Source organism: Somniosus microcephalus, chromosome 10, assembly GCF_052327205.1.
Source record: "Somniosus microcephalus isolate GS21.2 chromosome 10, FLI_Smic_1.0, whole genome shotgun sequence".
Classification (NCBI taxonomy): Eukaryota; Metazoa; Chordata; class Chondrichthyes; order Squaliformes; family Somniosidae; genus Somniosus; species Somniosus microcephalus.
Window position 1 is genome coordinate 219,344,127 of NC_140996.1, and position 20,576 is coordinate 219,364,702.

The 20,576-nt window shown below is 44.6% G+C and overlaps 1 protein-coding gene across 2 annotated transcripts in view; it reads right to left on the reverse strand.

Annotated features, from left to right (window-relative positions):
- prkx (protein kinase X-linked) overlaps window positions 1-20,576 on the reverse strand; it is a 130,339-nt gene that overhangs the window by 61,483 nt on the left and 48,280 nt on the right. For both annotated transcript variants that reach the window (XM_085999655.1, XM_085999656.1), the window contains exons 2-3: window positions 16,584-16,752; window positions 14,822-15,085 (exon numbers count right to left, since the gene is read on the reverse strand). In XM_085999655.1, coding sequence (XP_085855781.1) covers window positions 14,822-15,085; window positions 16,584-16,752 — 433 coding nt within the window. The remainder of the gene's footprint in view (window positions 1-14,821; window positions 15,086-16,583; window positions 16,753-20,576) is intronic.

Consider the following 20,576-nt stretch of genomic DNA (forward strand, 5'->3'; position numbering starts at 1 on the left):
AGGGTCCTGAATTTAAATAAAGGAAACTACGATGGTATGAGGCGCGAGTTGGGCAGGATTGATTGGGGGATGTCACTCAAAGGGTTGACGGTGGATAGGCAATGGCAAACATTCAAAGGTCGCATGGATGAACTACAGAATTTGTTCATCCATGTTTGGCATAAAAATAAAACAAAAAAAGGTGACTCAACCGTGGCTAACAAGGGAAATTAGAGATAGCATAAGATCCAAGGAGAGGACATATAAATTGGCCAGAGAAAGCAGTAAACTTGAGGATTGGGAGCGGTTTAGGATTCAGCAAAGGAGGACAAAGGGATTAATTAAGAGGGAAATAGGGTATGAGAGTAAGCTTGCAGGGAACATAAAAACTGACTGTAAAAGCTTTTATAGATATGTGAAGAGAAAAAGTTTGGTGAAGTCAAGCGTAGGTCCCTTGCAGTCAGAATCAGGGGAATTTATAATGGGGAACAAAGAAATGGCGACCAATTAAATACATACTTCGGTTCTGTCTTCACAAAGGAGGACACAAATAACCTCCCAGAGATGTCGGGGAACATAGGGTCTGATGAGAGGGAGGAATTGAAAGAAATCAGTATTTGTAGGGAAATGTGTTAGGGAAATTGACAGGATTGAAGGCCGATAAATCCCCAGGGCCTGATAATCTACATCCTAGGGTACTTAAGGAAGTGGCCCTAGAAATAGTAAATGCATTGCTGGTCATCTTCCAAAATTCGATAGACTTTGGAACAGTTCCCATGGATTGGAGGGTAGCTAAGGTTGCCCCACTATTCAAAAAAGGTGGGAGAGAGAAAACGGGGAATTATAGACCGGTAAGCCTGACATCGGTAGTGGGGAAAATGCTAGAATCCATTATAAAAGATGTAATAGCAGAGCACTTGGAAAACAGTGACAGGATTGGACAAAGTCAACATGGATTTACAAAAGGTAAATCGTGCTTGACTAATCTACTGGAATTTTTTGAGGATGTAACTGGTAGAACAGATAAGGGAGAACCAGTGGATGTGGTGTATTTGGACTTTCAGAAGGCTTTCGATAAGGTCCCGCATAAGAGATTAGCATGTAAAGTTAAGGCACATGGGACTGGGGGCAAGGTACTGACTTGGATAAAGAACTGGTTGGCAGACAGGAAGCAAAGAGTTGGAATAAACGGCTCTTTTTCCGAGTGGCAGGCAGTGACTAGTGGGGTACCGCAGGGATCGGTCCTGGGACCCCAGCTATTCACAATATATATTAATGATCTAGACGAGGGAACTAGATGTAATATCTCCAAGTTTTCAGATGACACAAAGCTGGGTGGGCGTGTGTGCTGTGAGGAGGATGCAGAGAAACTCCAGTATGATTTGGACAGGTTGGGTGATTGGGCAGAAGCATGGCAGATGCAGTATAATGTGGATAAATGCGAGGTTATCCACTTTGGTGGCTAAAACAGGAAAGCAGATTATCTGAGCGGCAATAGATTGGGAGAAGGGGAAGTGCAACGAGTACCGGGTGTCCTTGTGCACCAGTCGCTGAAGGTAAGCATGCAGGTGCAGCAGGCGGCAAATGGTATGTTGGCCTTCGTAGCAAGAGGGTTTGAGTACAGGAACAAGGATGTCTTGCTGCAGTTGTACAGGGCCTTGGTGAGACCACACCTTGAGTATTGTGTGCAGTTTTCGTCGCCTTATCTGAGGAAGGATGTTCTTGCCATGGAGGGAGTGCAGCGAAGATTCACCAGACTGATACCTGGGATGGCAGGAATGACGTATGAGGAGAGATTGGGTCGATTGGGCTTATACTCGCTGGAGTTTAGAAGCATGAGAGAGGGGATCTCATTGAAACTTATAAAATTCTAACAGGACTGGACAGACTGGATGCAGGAAGGATGTTCCCGATGGTCGGGGAGTCCAGAACCAGGGGTCACAGTCTAAGGATAAGGGGTAAGCCATTTAGGACAGAGATGAGGAGGAATTTCCTCACCCAGAGAGTGGTGAACCTGTGGAATTCTCTACCACAGAAGACAGTTGAGGCCAATTCATTAAATATTTTCAAGAAGGAGTTAGATATATTTCTTAAGGCTAAAGGGATCAAGGGATATGGGGAGAAGGCAGGGACAGGGTACTGAATTTGGAGGATCAGCCATGATCTCATTAAATGGCGGAGCAGGCTCGAGGGGCCGAATGGCCTACTCCTGCTCCTATCTTCTATGTTTCTATGTTAGTGGAGGCAGGCGGTCCTGGTGATAGAGAGGATAAGGGTCGGAAGCTCAGCTCAGGGTCAAACAGGACACCAAAGTTGCGAGCAGTCCAATTCAGCCTCATAGTGGCATGGAGTGAATTATCAAGAATTAGCCATTTAATATGGGACTGGACTCACATATAGGCCAGACTGGATTGGAGTGGTACATCTGGTAGCCTAGTGGTTATGGTAGTGGGCCAACAACCCAGGTGCTGAGATTTGAAATTCCACCGTGGGCATGACAACATAATCTTCAGAACAAATGTGAGAAAAGCTTGTCAAAGTTGAGACTCATGACACAGCTCGAGTCAGCCAGTAGGTGGCATACCTGTACCAAAAGGAAGGGATGAAGCAAACACAAATTCATACAGCCATTCATGATATGCAGGTGAGACCCAGTAAAGGCAAAATTCCTAACAATACAAAATTATTACAGTGGATGATGGAAATATTAAGAGGGAAAAAACATTTCAAGATAAAAGAGTGAAGTAACAGTGCAATTAGATGGTTTTAGCTGCGGACATAATATGATCACACAGGAATATATGAAAAATCATCAAATAATACATCTGGAGCAGGGTAATATAAAATATAGACTTTATGTACCACGACTGTCTTCGACACGAGTGTCCTCAACTCCATCCCACAGCATGCTACCCGCCACCATCTCAGCACAACCCAGGCCCGGCATGAGGTTGAAAAGGCCATCCGACAACTGAAGAACAAGAAGGCCTCAGGAGCAGATGGAATCCCCGCCGAGGCACTAAAGCATGGCGGAGAAGCACTACTGGCGCGAATTCATGCACTCATTTCTCTTATCTGGAAGGAGGAGGGCATGCCAGGGGATCCGAGACGCTGTAATTGTGACCATCTTCAAGAAAGGTGACAAGTCCGATTGCGGTAATTACAGAGGAGTTTCCCTGCTGTCTGCCACAGGGAGAGTCATCGCAAGAATCCTCCTCAATCGCCTTCTCCCGGTGACCGAAGAGCTCCTCCCAGAGTCGCAATGCGATTCCGCCCACTAAGGGGCACAATGGACATGATCTTCACCGCACGACAATTACAAGAGAAATGCAGGGAACAGCACCAACCGCTGTACATGGCCTTCTTTGATCTCACAAAGGCCTGCGACACTGTCAACCATGAGGGATTATGGAGTGTCCTCCTCAAATTCGGATGCCCTCAACAGTTTGTCACTATCTTCCGCCTGCTTCACTACAACATGCAAGCCGTGATCCTGACCAACGGCTTCCCCCAGACCCAATTCACGTAAGAACCGGGGTCAAGCAAGGCTGCGTCATCGCACCAACGCTCTTCTCAATCTTCCTTGCTGCAATGCTCCATCTCCACCCTCAGTAAGCTCCCCACTGGAGTGGAGCTAATCTACAGAACAAACGGGAAACTGTTCAACCTCCGTCGCCTCCAGTCCAGATCCAAGGTCGTCCCATCCTGTCGTCGAATTACAGTATGCAGACGATGCTTGCGTCTGCGCTCACTCGGAGGTCGAACTCCAAACCATCGTAAACACCTTCACCGAAGCATACGAGAGCATGGGCCTTACACTAAACATCCGTAAGACAAAGGTCCTCTACCAACCTGCCCCCGCCACACAGCGCTGCCCCCAGATTATCAAAATCCACGACAAGGCCTTGGACAACGTGGACCACTTTCCATACCTCGGGAGCCTTCTGTCAACAAGGGCAGACGTCGACGACGAAGTCCAACACCGCCTTCAGTGTGCCAATGCAGCCTTCGGTCGCCTGAGGAAGAGAGTGTTTGAAGACCAGGACCTCAAACCCGGCACTAAGCTCATGGTCTACAGGGCAGCAGTGATACCTGCCTTGCTGTATGCCTCAGAGACATGGACCATGTACAGCAGGCACCTCAAAGCACTGGAGAGGTACCACCAACTCTGCCTCCGCAAGATCCTGCAAATCAATTGGCAGGATAGGCGCACCAACGTCAGTGTTCTTGCTCAGGCCAACATCCCCAGCATCGAAGCTTTGACCACGCTCGATCAGCTCCGATGGACGGGTCACATTGTCCGCATGCCCGATATGAGACTCCCAAAACAAGCGCTCTACTCGGAGCTCCGGCACGGCAAGAGCGCCCCAGGTGGGCAGAGGAAACGCTTCAAGGACACCCTCAAAGCCTCCTTGAAAAAGTGTAACATCCCCACCGACACCTGGGAATCCCTGGCCCAAGACCGCACAAAGTGGAGGAGAAGCATCCAGGAAGGCGCCGAACACCTCGAGTCTCTTCGCCGGGAGCAAGCGGAAGCCAAGCACAGGCAGCGCAAGGAGCACACGTCAACCCAAGCACCCCACCCACCCGTTCAACCACCGTCTGCCCCACCTGTGACAGAGACTGTAGGTCCTGCATTGGACTCATCAGTCACATGCGAGCTCATTTTTAATGTAGAAGCAAGTCATCCTCGGTTCCAAGGGACTGCCTAAGAATATAAAATAGACTTTTGTATGAAATCAAATCCTAAGTAAGGTGAAAATATGCCGCTTCTATTGAAGATTTCAGGATAAGAAACTCTGCACTTAGTCATATTTTATTAAGATAATTAATATAAAAGATCATAAGATGCATAGTGAAAAATGGGTGCCTTAAAGTGAATTTAGATACATTACAAAATTAAGGCAATTATTTTTCTGCTAGCTCTTTATGAATAATAGATTTAGCAGAATATTCAGATTACTTGGTTTGCTTTCTCTGCACTTGTTCATCAAAATGAAAGCTTTGCCCCTCAAAAAAAGGCAAGCCACCCTAAAACTGTAAAACAGCGCACTGTGCTGGCATTTAAACCGAAAACACCACGCATCCAAAAAAAATTGTACGGAACATTGTTCCTGACATCAGAGCACCTTTATCACTGCAATATTAGTATTTGTTTCAGCAGCTCAGTGTCTGAGCTGGAACTTGAAACCAGTCCAGGGGAGCTGGCTTTTCCCATAGACTTCTCAGCACGGTTATTTTTAAAAATTCATTCATAGGGTGGGTGTCACTAGCAAGGCCAGCATTTATTGCCCATTCCCAACTGTCCGAGAAGGTGGTGGTGAGCAGTCTTCTTGAACCGCTGCAGTCTGCGTGGTGAAGGTGCTCCCACAGCGCTGTTAAGGAGGGAGTTCCAGGATTTTGACCCAGCAACGATGAAGGAATGGCGATATACTCAGGATGGTGTGTGACTTGGAGGGGAACTTGGCGGTGGTGGTGTTCCCATGCATCTGCTGCCCTTCTCCTTCTAGGTGGAAGAGGTCACGGGTTTGGGAGGTGCTGCCGAAAAAGCCTTGGCGAGTTGCTGCAGTGCATCTTGTAGGTGGTACACACTGCAGCCACGGTACGCCGGTGGTGGATGGAGTGAATGTTTAAGGTGGTGGATGGAGTGCCAATCAAGCGGGTTGCTTTGTCCTGAATGGTGTCGAGCTTCTTGAGTGTTGTTGGAGCTGCACTCATCCAGGCAAGTGGAGAGCATTCCATCACACTCCTTACTTGTGCCTTGTAGATGGTAGAAAGGCTTTGGGGAGTCAGGAGGTGAGACACTCGCCGCAGGATACCCAGCCTCTGACCTGCTCTTGTTGCCACAGTATTTATGTGGCTGGTCCAGTTAAGTTTCTGGTTAATGGTGACCCCCCAGGATGTTGATGGTGGGGGATTCGGCAATGGTAATGCCATTGAATGTCAAGGGACAGTGGTTAGACTCTCGCTTGTTGGAGATAGTCATTGCCTGGCACTGCTGTGGTACAATGTTACCTGCCACTTATCAGCCCAAGCCTGAATGTTGTCCAGGTCTTGCTGCATGCAGGCAATGACTGCTTCATTATCTGAGGAGTTGTGAATGGTGTTGAACACTGTGCAGTCATCAGCGAATATCCCCATTTCTGACCTTATGATGGAGGGAAGGTCATTGATTAAGCAGCTGAAGATGGTTGGGCCTAGGACACTGCCCTGAGGAACTCCTGCAGGATGTCCTGGGGCTGTGATGATTGACCTCCAACCACCACAACCATCTCTCTTTGTGCTAGGTATGACTCCAGCCAGTGGAGAGTTCCCCTCTCCCCCCACCCCCCTGATTCCCATTGACTCCAGTTTTACTAAGGCTCCTTGATGCCACACTCAGTCAAATGCTGCCTTGATGTCAAGGGCAGTCACTCTCACTTCACCTCTGGAATTCAGCTCTTTTGTCCATGTTTGGACCAAGGCTGTAATGAGGTCAGGAGCAGAGTGGTCCTGGCAGAACCCAAACTGGGCATCAGTGAGCAGGTTATTGGCAAGTGCCGCTTGATAGCGCTGCCGACGACACCATCCATCACTTTGCTGATGATTGAGAGTAGACTGATGGGGCGGTAATTGGCCAGATCAGGGCCTATAGCCTTTGCTGTATCCAGTGCGCTCTGCCATTTCTTGATATCACGTGGAGTGAATCGAATTGGCTGAAGACTGGCTTCTATGATGGTGGGGACCTCAGGAGGAGGCCGATATGGATCATCCACTTGGCACTTCTGGCTGAAGGTGGTTGCAAACGCTGCTCCTGGCATGCTCTTCTACACTCCTTATTGAACCAGAGTTGGTCCCCTGGCTTGATGGAAATGGTAGAGCGAGTGATATGCCGGGCCATGAGGTTATCGATTGTGGTGGAATACAATTCTACTGCTACTGATGGCCCACAGCGCCTCATGGATGCCCAAATTTTGAGCTGCTAGAGCAGTTCTGAATCTATCCCATTTAGCACGGTGATAGTGCCACACAACACGATGGAGGGTGTCCTCGGTGTGAATTTACAGCAAAAAGATTCACAAAATAAACACAGTTCACCAAACTGGAGAAACCACATTGTTGTAGCATTGAAAGGCAGAGAGAACATAGAGAATAGGCTCATGATTCATGCACCTATCACACTTAAAGCAGCCAAATTTCACACAGCAAGGTCCCACAAACAGCAATGTGATAATGACCAGACAATCTGTTTTAGTGATATCAATTGAGGGATAAATAGTGGCCAGGACATCAGGGAGAACTCCCCTGCTCTTCATCAAAATAGTGCCATGAGATTTTTTACATCCACTTGAGACAGTCGATGGGATTGGCGTAATGTTTCACCTGAAAGATGGTGCCTTGGACAGTGCGGCATGCCCTCAGTACTACACTGCAGTGTCAGCCTAGATTTTGCGTTAGTTTCTGGAGTGGGACTTGAACCGACAGCTTTACTCAGTTAGCTGTGGTAGAAGCATGAATCATAATTAAGCTGCTTTTCCAGCCAGTCTCAGAAGAGCGAGCTAAATGAGCCACTTTTCCGCATTTATTTTGCATCATGCAGCTGGTCTTCCTGCAAGCTGGCTGCAATGGGTGGGGCCCAACATTTCACCCATGCAAAGGTCTGACCACAACATTTTGGTTGGCATGTCTACACAGTGATGATAAACTGTCATATTTTCACCATGAAAACTGAAGACTGGCAGAGAGGTGGGGGCATGATGATCCAATGGAACACTACTTCCTTGTAACTAGACTAAAAACACTCAGCCGGTTCACCTCACTGTGGCCATTACAGTAACCAGCAGTGGAAGACAACTATAAAAGTAGCTACGCCTAGCTTTTGTGCATGATTGATATCCAGTTCATCTTTGTGTTCTTCACAAAGAGATAGCGGAGCTGTCTGCAATGGGAAGACAGATGTTCGACCATTATTGTGACAGGACTTCTTCAAACAGTAGCCAATACTCTACTAACCACTGAAATATCCTTGTATCATCTTCCTTCCGACCAATATGAGGAACTATAAATACGACAGTAAAGGACTGTTCACAATGGAACAGAACAAAAAGCCTGCATTACGATGAAAAGGAATTGTATACAAGCAATGAAAGAAACAGATGGCCAAATGTGCATTAAAGGGGTATTTAAAAACATGTTAGTCCAGATTAATAAATCACAAACTTGTGTCAGGGTTTATGAGCTCATCTCAAAGCAAGGCCATGGAGGGAGCGTACTTCAAGCCACATTTGTGCAAATTTTGCTAGAATTACCTTTTTTAAAAAAATCTTTAAACTGCATGCTAAAACACTTTGTAAAAAAGATTGTGCTCATCAAGGAGAGGGATATTAGCGCTGGGAACAGACATCTTAACTTAAAGTACCCAGTATCAGCATCAAGGTCAGGTATAGCACAGCCAGAGGTCGAGCAAAGCCCCAGTAATATGCCTCAGCCCCAAGCTCTGAAGTGCAACTTTTACTGCATCAGTGAGGCATTTTTTCCTGCACTACTCATCTCGTGGCATCTATTTAACATGTTTTTATAAAAACAAATCACTGGAAATAATCCCATGCAAATCAAAAAAAAAGTAATGGCATATTTTTATTGAAGCTGCCACAATGGTGTGTAATTACAAGAACCTCATTCGCTCCTTCACTAGTTTTTAACTTCTTACACACTTTGAAATGATCAGGGTTCTCATACTTGTCGTGCACAGAAGTCCTCAGCTTGCTTCCATGGTTATCAAGCAACCTTGAACTAGCTGAAAGAGTCGTGTTCCAGAAGAGACAATTGTTTCTGTGGGCATGAAAAGGAAGCAGATTTGAAAAGCCTAAGAGTCTGTGTGTTTTTCTCTCTCACACACTTGAAAGTGGAGCAGAGAGAGAAACCCAGGGAGCATCCAAAATGGGGTGGGCAGAGAGAAACTAAAAATAATTATTCACGTTAAATTCCATCTGCCATTCCTCCTTAGGCCATCTTCTAAACTGATTTAGCTCCCTATGAATAATATTAATCTTTCTTATCCTCCTCACTCAGCTACATAATTTGGTTTTGCTAGTAAATTTTATATTACAAGTTATACTCTCCTTCGTATCATATGAATAATATTAACAAACTGGCCTTCACAGGACTCCACTCATCAATGCCCCCCAGATAGTGTTTCAATTAATCTGTCAAAAACTGGTGAATATAATCTGCTTGCTATGGTCAGGCCCTTTCTGAATGCGCCAATGTGTGAATAATTATATTACCAAACTTACATGGTTTGCCTGATCCTCCGGTCATGATTTGAAGACATGTTACTGGAGATATAAAGAAAAAAATGCAGGAAATACGCTGCAGGTCTGTCAATTTGTCTTCTCTCTTTACAGATGTTAACATAGAAGATAGGAGCAGGAGTAGGCCATTCGGCCCCTCGAGCCTGCTCCACCATTCAATGAGATCATGGCTGATCATCCAAATTCAGTACCCTGTCCCTGCCTTCTCCCCATATCCCTTGATCCCTTTAGCCTTAAGAAATATATCCAACTCCTTCTTGAATATATTTAATGAACTGGCCTCCACCGCCCTCTGTGGCAGAGAATTCCACAGGTTCACCACTCTGGGTGAAGAAATTCCTCCTCATTTCAGTCCTAAATGGCTTACCCCTTATCCTTAGACTGTGACCCCTGGTTCTGGACTCCCTGGCCATCGGAAACATCCTTCCTGCATCTAGTCTGTCCAGGCCTGACAGAATTTTGTAGGTTTCGATGAGATCCCCTCTCAATCTTCTAAACTCCAGTGAGTATAAGCCCAATCGACACAATCTCTCCTCATACATCATTCCTGCCATCCCAGGTATCAGCCTGGTGAATCTTCGCTGCACTCCTTCCATGGCAAGGACGTCCTTCCTCAGATAAGGTGACCAAAACCGCACACAATACTCAAGGTGCGGTCTCACCAAGGCCCTGTACAACTGCAGCAAGACATCCTTGTTCCTGTACTCGAACCCTCTTGCTACGAAGGCCAACATACCATTTGCCTTCTTAACCGCCTGCTGCACCTGCATGCTTACCTTCAGCGACTGGTGCACAAGAACACACAGGTCTCTTTGCACTTCCCCTTCTCCCAATCTATTGCCATTCAAATAATAATCTGCCTTCCTGTTTTTGCCACCAAAGTGGATAACCTCGTATTTATCCACATTATAGTGCATTTGCCATGTTTCTGCCCAATCACCCAACCTGTCCAAATCGTACTGGAGTTTCATGACATCCTCCTCACAGCATACCCTCCCACCCAGCTTTGTGTCATCTGCAAATTTGGAGATATTACATCCAATTCCCTCGTCCAGATCATTAATATAGAGGAAAAGTTCTGATATCCGGCACTGACGGGACCGGCGTGTTGCCGATCTATCAAACGTGCCGGACATGCAAAGTCAACGTTGAAGCATACGGAGATGAAAATCTCCGTATTTGACAGCAAACACTCTTGCTCAGCAACAGCTCGTAAACACTCGGCCCGTACCTTGAAGCGTCTCTAAAGCTGTTGCAAAGCTCCAAAGACGCTTTCCAGAGCCTGCCTGTTAACAGAATGCTAGGAGAAGAAAAGAAAAACTAAAACGGCTGCTGATTTCTGCCGTTAGAGCAAAGTTTCCAGCCATACAACCTCCGGATAAACCAAAGTTTCCTGTATTGTGAACAGCTGGGGTCCTAGGACCGATCCTTGCGGTACCCCACTCGTCACTGCCTGCCACTCGGAAAACGACCCGTTTATTCCAACTCATTGCTTTCTATCCACCAACCAGTTCTCTATCCAAGTCAATACCTTGCCCCCAATCCCATGTGCCTTAATTTTGCACGCTAATCTCTTATGCGGGACCTTATCGAAAGCCTTCTGAAAGCCCAAATACACCACATCCACCGGTTCTCCCTTATCTATTTTACCAGTTACATCCTCAAAAAATTCCAGTAGATTAGTCAAGCACGATTTACCTTTTGTAAATCCATGTTGACTTTGTCCGATCCTGTCACTGCTTTCCAAGTGCTCTGCTATTACATCTTTTAAAATGGACTCTAGCATTTTCCCCACTACCGATGTCAGGCTTACCGGTCTATAATTCCCTGCTTTTTCTCTACCACCTTTTTTGAATAGTGGGGTAACATTCGCTACCCTCCAATCCATGGGTACTGTTCCAGAGTCTATCGAGTTCTGGAGGATGACCAGCAATGCATCTACTATTTCTATGGCCACTTCCTTAAGTACCCTAGGATGTAGATTATCAGGCCCTGGGGGTTTATCGGCCTTCAGTCCCATCAATTTTCCTAACACCATTTCCCTACAAATACTGATTTCTTTCAGTTCCATCCTTTCATCAGACCCTATGTTCCCCGGCATCTCTGGGAGGTTATTTGTGTCCTCCTTTGTGAAGACAGAACCAAAATATGTATTTAGTTGGTCTTCCATTTCTTTGTTCCCCATTATAAATTCCCCTGATTCTGACTGCAAAGGACCTACGCTTGACTTCACCAATCTTTTTCTGGCCAATTTATATGTCCTCTCCTTGGATCTTATGCTATCCCTAATTTCCCTTGTTAGCCACGGTTGAGTCACCTTTTTTGTTTTATTTTTATGCCAAACTGGGATGAACAAATTCTGTAGTTCATCCATTCGGTCTTTGAATGTTTGCCATTGCCTATCCACAGTCAACCCTTTGAGTGACATTCCCCAATCAATCCTACCCAACTCGCTCCTCAGACCATCGTAAATGCAAGATCTTCTCTTTACTACAGAACCACAGAAGTTTACATTACTGGAGGTGGCCATTCAGCTCGCCATGTCTATTCTGGTTCTGCTAGAGCAATTCAAATCTAATCCTACTGCCCTGCATTTTCCACTGCTTCAAATATTTATCCAATTTACCTTCACAGATGCAATGGCCTCTGTCTCAACCACTCCCTATGGCAAAGCATTCCATGCTCCAACAACCTCTAGTCAGTAACTTTACAACCATGGAGAGTCTTTCCCGATTCATTATCAAAACGCTTCATGATTTTAAAAACCTCTATTAAATCTCGTCTTGGTCTTTTCTGCAGAAATAATCTGTAGAACAAATCTCTACATAAATACAGATTCCTGTCCCTGGCATCATTCTGCTAAATCTACTCTCTACGTTCGCCAAGACTTTAATGGCCTTCCTATGGGGAACCCAAAACTGCACACAATAATCCAACTGTTGCTTTACCAAATTTTTGTACAAATTTATTGCTTGTTTATTCTTGTACTCTCTGCTCCCATTTATAAATTGAATAATGTTGTTTCCATTTTTTTTATGGCTTTATCTACCTGCCCGCTCACTTTCACACAATTATGTATTTGTTCATCGACACCCTTCAGCATCTTTCCATTGAGTATGTGGAATTGACGACCTTTCTTTGTGTTCTGACCAAAATGTATCATCTCTCATCACATTAAAATATCGCCCCATTCCACTAACCTTTTGATATCTTCCTGACGTCCTTTACAATCTTCCAGTGTTTGCCAAATCTGCTACTTTTGTAATAAGCCTCACTAATTTCCTCTGCACTTCCTCTAGGGCAGTGTTTTCCAATGGAAATTGCTAAACTACCCACAGGCGTGGCTCCAGCACCACCGTTTTCGCCACATGCATTAATTTTAGTAGAATACACCTTACACAAAATGTAGGTAAATGTATATTTATTTAACAAATATCTGCCACCATTCAGTGCAAAACCTCTCAGTCTCTCTTTTTCACCGAAGTTTGGAATTCTAGCATGAATTCTTCAGACACACCACATCTTAGTGCAGCTTCAAGGATTTTGTCCAGCAGTCGCGAGTGGGGCTTTGACTTCGGCAGAGTGATTGCCGAGAATGTTGACTTGCTCAACGAGACACGCCAGATGCTGCTTGCCCTGTGCCATGTTGAAGCCGCTAGTTGTAAGTTGAGCATGATTTCCTCTGCTGGCCTGGAGCGGTTATTCCAATGGGTGAGCAGACGATGATATGAGCTTCCCCGTCCATATTATGTTGCTGGTGTTTCCATGATTCTGAACCTTTCACCAGTGTTGCACACCAATTTAGCAGATAACCAATATGCAGTAACCAAGGACGTAAAGCACACAGAACGATCAAAACACACACCCACACGAATAGGAGAATGAGTATTGAGAGTACATGCCAGACAGTGTCTATTACTCAATTTTAATTTACTGACCAAAAATGTAATTAACCACGTCTGAATTCCCAATGAGCCACATGTGGCGAACGGCTGACAGAGGAGAACGCTGCTCTAGGGCCGGAATCATCTATGCTTACATTTGTTCAAAATCAACATGAAGGCAACTTGAAGTTTAAAATGCTCAGCATTTACATTCTCGCTGGTTTAGACAAGTAATTCATTCAATCTCTGCCATTAACCATTTGCCAACATTCCTGCTCATTGACACATTGGTTAGATTGTCTGCCCATTCACTATACATTAGGCAGAAAATCGAGCTCAGGGCGTTGGCTTCTCAGAAATCCAAGCTATTCATCTGCAGTTTTATGGGGTACGGTAGCATAGTGGTTATGTTACTGGACTAGTAGCCCAGAGGCCTGGACTAATGATCCGGAGACGCGAGTTCAAATCCCACCACGGCAGCTGGGGAATTTTAATTAATTAAATAAACCTGGAATAAAAAGCTAGCATTAGTCCTGGTGACCATGAAATGACCAGATTGTCATTAAAAACCCATCTGGTTCACTACTATCCTTTAGGGAAGGAAATCTGCCATGCTTATCTGGTCTGGCCGATACGTGACTCCAGACCAATTGCAATGTGGTTAACTCTTAACCGCCCTCTGAAATGGCCTAGCAAGCCACTCAGTTTAACCAAAGCGCTACAAAAAACAAGAATAATAAAACTGGATCGACCTCGGCACCGGCTTCAGACACGACAAAGGCACACCCAGCCCAGTCGACCCTGCAAAGTCCTCCTCACTAACATCTAGGGCCATCACCAGCGGTTCAAAAAGGCAACTCACCACCACCTTCTGAAGGGCAAATTAGGAATGGGCAATAAATGCTGGTCTTGCCAGCAATGCCCACATCCCAAGAACAAATAATAAGTTTATAGAAAAACATTTCAAAATTCCAGTCACAGCAGAGTTCAATCCTAGCAGTTTACTAGCATCTAACGTGCTTTCCAGTAGGAGTCTTTAATATCAGTAACGATCAGCTTTCCTTTCTCTTACCTCAAGGGTGCCGAGGCCAACTGTATCAACTGGGATCAGCTAACTCAATCAAACTTGGGACCTTCCAGGCTTGTGGAGTTCAGCGCCAAGACAGGGCATTTACTCACAAACAAGAAAAGGTTTCTAAACGTAACAAATCATTTTGTTGTTTAACGTATTACTTTAATCCATCAGTTCCTGAGCTCTAACACACGAGGAGGAATTATTTTATCCACTGGAGAATCTCTCGAATTGAAATTTCAGTATTTGTGCTTAAAAGCAACAGAAAAAGGTAATTTTACTTTCAAATTAAATCACTTTATTGATGTTAGCTCTTAGTGGGAGGTCAAGCTAATGCAACCAGTGATTCCAAACATTTTTTCTATTGTTTCAAAGTAGATATCAATCAGCAGGCCCAGGCTATAACAAGTTATTTGTCCATTAAAAGCCATCAATTCTCATTTTCTATGGAACTATTAAAATCTGGAAACCTATATTGCTCCTGTAATAAGATGGCTTGCTCCATTGCACGAAATAATAAAGCATTTCTAGATAGAAAGTGGGCACCAAGCTCCTTTAAGAGCAGTTAGCCAAGGCAAGAAAGACTTACTTACCGGTCAACAAGTTTCTTTGCAAATCCAAAGTCTGTAAGCTTAATATGACCTTCTCTGTCCAGTAGAATATTTTCAGGTTTCAAGTCTCTGTAAACAATATCTTTGGCATGTAGATACTCTATTGCACACACAATCTCTGCAGAGTAAAAAAGTCCAGTACTATTGTTGAAACGTCCCAGGTTGCGCAAGTAAGAAAACAGTTCTCCTCCGGGCACATATTCCATTAACATATACAAAAAGCGTTCATCGTGATGTGTCCAGTACCTGTTGTTAAACATCAATAGACAGGTTAGAATGAGAGAAAAATGGCCATTAGGCAAGACCACTGATTTATTGTTTCATTGAAAAATCTCAAAGGACAAAATGAGATCCCCAAATAACAGCAAATATCCTCGTATCCCAAACAACAGAAAAATGTCATTCAGCTATCATAAATCAGTGGCCCTGAGCAAATTCAAAGTAACATTATTTTAGTGTTCCAAAGGACGGGAGCTGACCCAGCTACCAGGTACCCAAGTTGATAGCCAATACAAAGACCCCGTGCAATGTTACACAATGATCTACAGAGGGTAGAAATTGGACCTCGGCACAATGAGGCATTTTGACAGCGAATTGGAGAAATACAGAGGAACAAAAATTTTACATAAAATTCTAACATACTGCAAATTAATGAAAAATGTTAATCTGGTTTAAGATGTAACTGCACTCCATGGAACTGCAGTTGGAGCTCCTGTACAATCCTACATGTGAACTGCAAATCAATTAAGGTTTTTCGTAATGTTGAAGATTAAAGTTTCACAATTCTTCAAAATTCTGCATTTTTCACTCGCAGTAAATAAAACAAAATTTCATAACATATAAAAATAGGAGTCGTCGGCCATACGGCCCCTCGAGCCTGCTCCACCATTCAATAAGATCATGGCTGATCTTCGACCTCAACTCCACTTTCCCGCCCGAGCCCCATATCCCTTGATTCCCTTACTGCCCAAAAATCCATCAATCTCTGTCTTGAATATACTCAACGACGGAGCACCCACAGCCCTCTGGGGTAGAGAATTCTAAAGATTCACGAACCTCTGAGTGAAGAAATTCCTCCTCATCTCAGTCTTAAATGGCCGACCCCTTATCCTGAGACTATGCCCCCCTGGTTCTAAACTCCCCAGCAAGGGGGAACAACCTCTCAGCATTTACCTGTCAAGCCCCCTCAGAATCTTAATTTCCCACCATAGTATATTAAAGTTGACAAAATGGAGTTCAATGAAGGCAAAAAAAACTACAGGAAAAGTTCTGATATCCGGCACCGACGTGTTGCCAATCTATCAAAAGTGCCGGACATGCAAGTCAACGTTGAAGCATACGGAGATGAAAATCTCCATATTTGACAACAAACACTGTTGCTCAGCAACAGCTCGTAAACACTCGGCCCGTACCTTGAAGCGTCTCTGAAGCTGTTGCGAAGCTCCAAAGACGCTTTCCAGAGCCTGCCTGTTAACAGAATGCTAGGAGAAGAAAAAAAAACGAACTAAAACGGCTGCTGATTTCTGCCGTTCGAGCAAAGTTTCCGGCCATACAACCTCCGGATAAACCAAAGTTTCCTGTAATGATTCAACTTAAAGTTGCTATATGTAAACTCTGCCATCCATGTTGAGGAGAAAGCAGAAAAGGAACTTACACCAGCAACACTGCCTAAATTGTAATGTGATGTCGAAGTGTAACACTGCATTAAGCAGGCAAAGTCATCTTAACTAAACACAAGCCTTACAGTTTTATAAGAAATGGGTGATGGATCTCTGTTAAGATGCTTTTTTCATTGTGCACGTGCTGCTCCTGTTTAAGCCGAATGACATCAGGAATGCTCATCACTTTCAAAGCACAGTATTCTCTTGTCTTCTTGTCTTTGACCAGCAGAACTCGCCCAAAGGTTCCAGTCCCTGCAAAACAGCACAAGGATGATCAGAGTCACTGAAAATCCGTATAGACTAGCCTGTGAACCTGATCATCTGAACATTGCAGATTTGTTATTAACATCCACAACTTTCAAGTCTGCATCAAAACGCTGGAGTCATTTCCAAATGTATTGCAGTTTTCACATCACTGCCAAAATCTTTATAAAGCCCAAAGTACGGCCATTTCTGTTCAACAGCACTGGCAGCATTCAAAATTGTCAATAATGTTACTCTGATCACTCAATAGAACCTGCAACAATACACTACATAAAATTCAAGAGTGGAATATCTAGACCAGGCACATTGCTGGGGACGAAAAACGACACCTGTTGTTTACACAGCAGCTACTGGCATGACGTTTTCCACTGAACTATTCTATATACAGGAAACTCTCGTTTAAATGGCACCTAAATATCCGGAATTCTCTATTAACCGGCAAAATTCTCACTCCGAAAACAACGCCTCAATAACCGGCAATGTTGCAGAGTCCGAGTCTCCCGTGTTGGGGGTGGCGTGTGGGCCCAGTCAGCTCTGCCTCGGACTGTCTGAGCAGTTCAAATCACTCCCACACCCCTGGGTTCTAGACACCGGACTTAGGTACAGGCGGCGATACAGAAAATCGAGTAGACAAGTGGTTTGGTACAAGAAACTGTGAATTTTATTAAAAGGCTGAATAAAACACAATCTTACTGAGAATTACTGGTATAATTACAGGCATATACAATTAATACACTTATATGGGAATGGGGAACACATGGCACATCGAAAGAAACAAATACATTAAAAATCCCCTTATCCTTATCCCACCCCCTATACCTAACTAGATTAAGCTATGAGGGGCCAGGAATTCATGCTCACCCAATTCGAAACCTGTTGCTTTAGCTGGCGGGGTTTTGAGGTTCGCTCTTTCTGTCCTTTGGGGTATCGCATCGCCACGTGGTCACGGCGCGGCGGTGGAGTTGTTTATGTGAAGCGCCCTCCTTTTCCTTAGTCAACGCCTGCGTCGAGTACTTTGTCGCGATGGGCCTTCTTCTTCGAGCGGTCGCCGACGGTATTGCTGCGATTGGGGGTCGGTTGGCGGTCTTTACCGTTTAATGATTTTCCTACCCAAGCTTCGAACACCAGCTTATTCTTCAACTGGGCTATTACTGTCCATGTAACAAACGCCAGCTTATAACTAGGCCGTTTGTCTCGATTTTGCTACCCATTCTTTGAACGCCAGCAAATTCTTAAATTGGGATTTTACTGTCCATGCATGTAACGCCAACTTATTCACCAAACGCCAGCTTATAACTAGGTGTTTGTCCCCCAACGCGTCTTTCCGCTGCCCTTCTCTGCCTTTACCGGTTTACCGTATTCTTCGTCTCGTCTGCCCATTTGTGGCCTGAGTGTCCTGTGTGTTTTTGAACTCGGATTTCGTTCTCCTCCCGCATTGGGCCCTCTGTGTAGTAATGGGCGTCCTTGGTGTTGAGCGGCGCGGGGAGCGAGAAGAGAACCCGCCACGAGGCCAGGGCACGAGAACGAGGCACAGCAGGCCAAAAGCCAAACGATAAGAGGCCAGAGCAAGAGTCAAGAGAGCGATCACTACCGATTCTTCATTCCTTATCTGCGCGCCAAATCAGGTCAGTCCTTTGTCTAACTTTTGGCGGGCTCATTTAAAATGATTACAGCCATTTACTTTAACGACTTCTGGAGTGGTTGTCCCCGTGTTTAATGGTTTCGATGTTCTGGCTGTTTGTCATTTATGAAACTTAATCGGGTTTCCTGACTTGGCAGCTACCTGTGAGCTGTTACCGATTAAATATGCAGAAACCCAATGGCCTCGATTTAGGCCCATTCTAACTTGATCCGTTTCAAGGTGAATGAATGCATATTCTGGGTTTGCTTTAGCTGTCTGGCTCCACAAAGTCTCTTCACAGATCCATGCATTTTAAGTTTCGTTTCAGGTTTGAAAAAGTGCCTGCCTTTTCTGCAGGGCCTTGCTTTTAAAATCCTGTACTTTTGGTCACGAGGTTGCAGAAGCCATTTTGGGTACCCCTTTTTAACAACTTGTCCATGCAGGGTCCCTTTATCTATAACTTTTGGGGAATGTGGGAATTTTGAGAACCCTACACCCACGGTGGCCGAGTTAGTCAGTGGGGGTAGTTCTCCAAACTGCCAATACTCGGCTTCTTGGCGCTGTCGGAAGTCGGAACACCTCAATACCCCTGTAATAGGAGTCTGACTCTCCCGCGCTGCCGGCAGTCTCTTCTGATCCGCCATTTTACAGGGGTACTGTGCGTCTCCCACGCTGCTGGTTGTCATTGCATTGCATTACCCTCAACTGGCAGTACTGTACTTAATCAAGCATCTTCCACCATCCATTTAACACAACATTCTGTAGGCGAGTACCCAATTACTGTATACTGCACATTTCTTGATTTAATTTTTTTTGTTAAAAATAGCCTCGGTAGATAACCCTCTCCGTCATCCGGAATTTTTGATCAACCAGCAACACGCCGGTCCCATCGGTGCCGGATACCAAAGAGTTTCCTGTACATCTCTTTTGTTGCAACATTCAGCTTCATTGGTCAAACAATTATTTGATTTATGCTGGAACAAACCAGTTGCAAAGATAGTTGATAAAGCTGGTCAGAAAGTTGGAATCCTCAAGCAAACTCAACCTGTGTGTACCAGAGTTCCCAGCACGCAAGCCACAGCCCCACAGTTATGCCAGGAACACACGAGCTGCTGCAACTGTCACTTGGCATACTGCATTCATTCCAGACATCCATAAAGAATACTACCAGTAAAGTTTCACACCCATGCGCCTAATCATCACTAGGTGCCAAAAATGGGAAAAGGCTCCCATTCCCAATACTCTCCTTAATGAGGGCAAATGTAACTTACAAGGAACTGAAATTTTACTTACACAACTTGATAAGCACATACACAGAGGAGGCATTGGCAGCAGTTTGCAAAATGGTTGCAGTTTTTACTTTATATATGAGAGAACACTGCACTGAGTATGCACTACATTTGGAGTAAGTTCACTGGTCAGTTGATCATCACATGAACAATCACACCAACACGTTAAATATATTGGTCTCAGCCCAGCGAGCGCTGTGCATTTAGATGGCCTGGAGACAGCAAATGAGAGAGATTTTTGACCATGCATCCAAATGGCGACATGGGATTTGCTTCCAGATAAATGTACTGATACACCATACTGACAACATGCTTCACTCTTCCTTATCAAGAACAAATTTTACGCCTTAGCCAAACAAATGCAGCACTTAAGGTCCAAATACTGCCACAGGATGTTTGGAATGAAAACGATTGCCTGCACTTAAGTTTTGGAAGAGAAAGCTTGTCAACAAATTGATAATGTGGCATGGTGAAAATATAACTAAAGTAGATAAATAAAGATAGAAAATGACAGGCAAGTTGAGGTGAACAAAAAAAAATGACCTACTTTGTAGTCTTTAATCTTTAACAAGTAGCACCCTCCATAAACTGAAGCCCTGCTTGAGCAGATCATCCACATTCACAAAAGGACATGGATGATTTCAAAGGGTGCAAAGAAAAGCGATAGAATCATTTTGTTCTTGGGATGTGGGAAAGCCAGTATTTGTTGCCGAGGGGATTAAGAGTTAACCAGATAGCATGAAACTGGAGTCACATTAGGCCAGAGGGGAACTTACGAACCAGCAAGGTTTTTACTACAAAAAAGTTAGCAGCTTTCATTTCCTGGTGTTAGCCCACAAATTACCCGATTTCACAACTTGCTATTGTGGGATATGAATTCATGATCTCTGTACCATAATTAC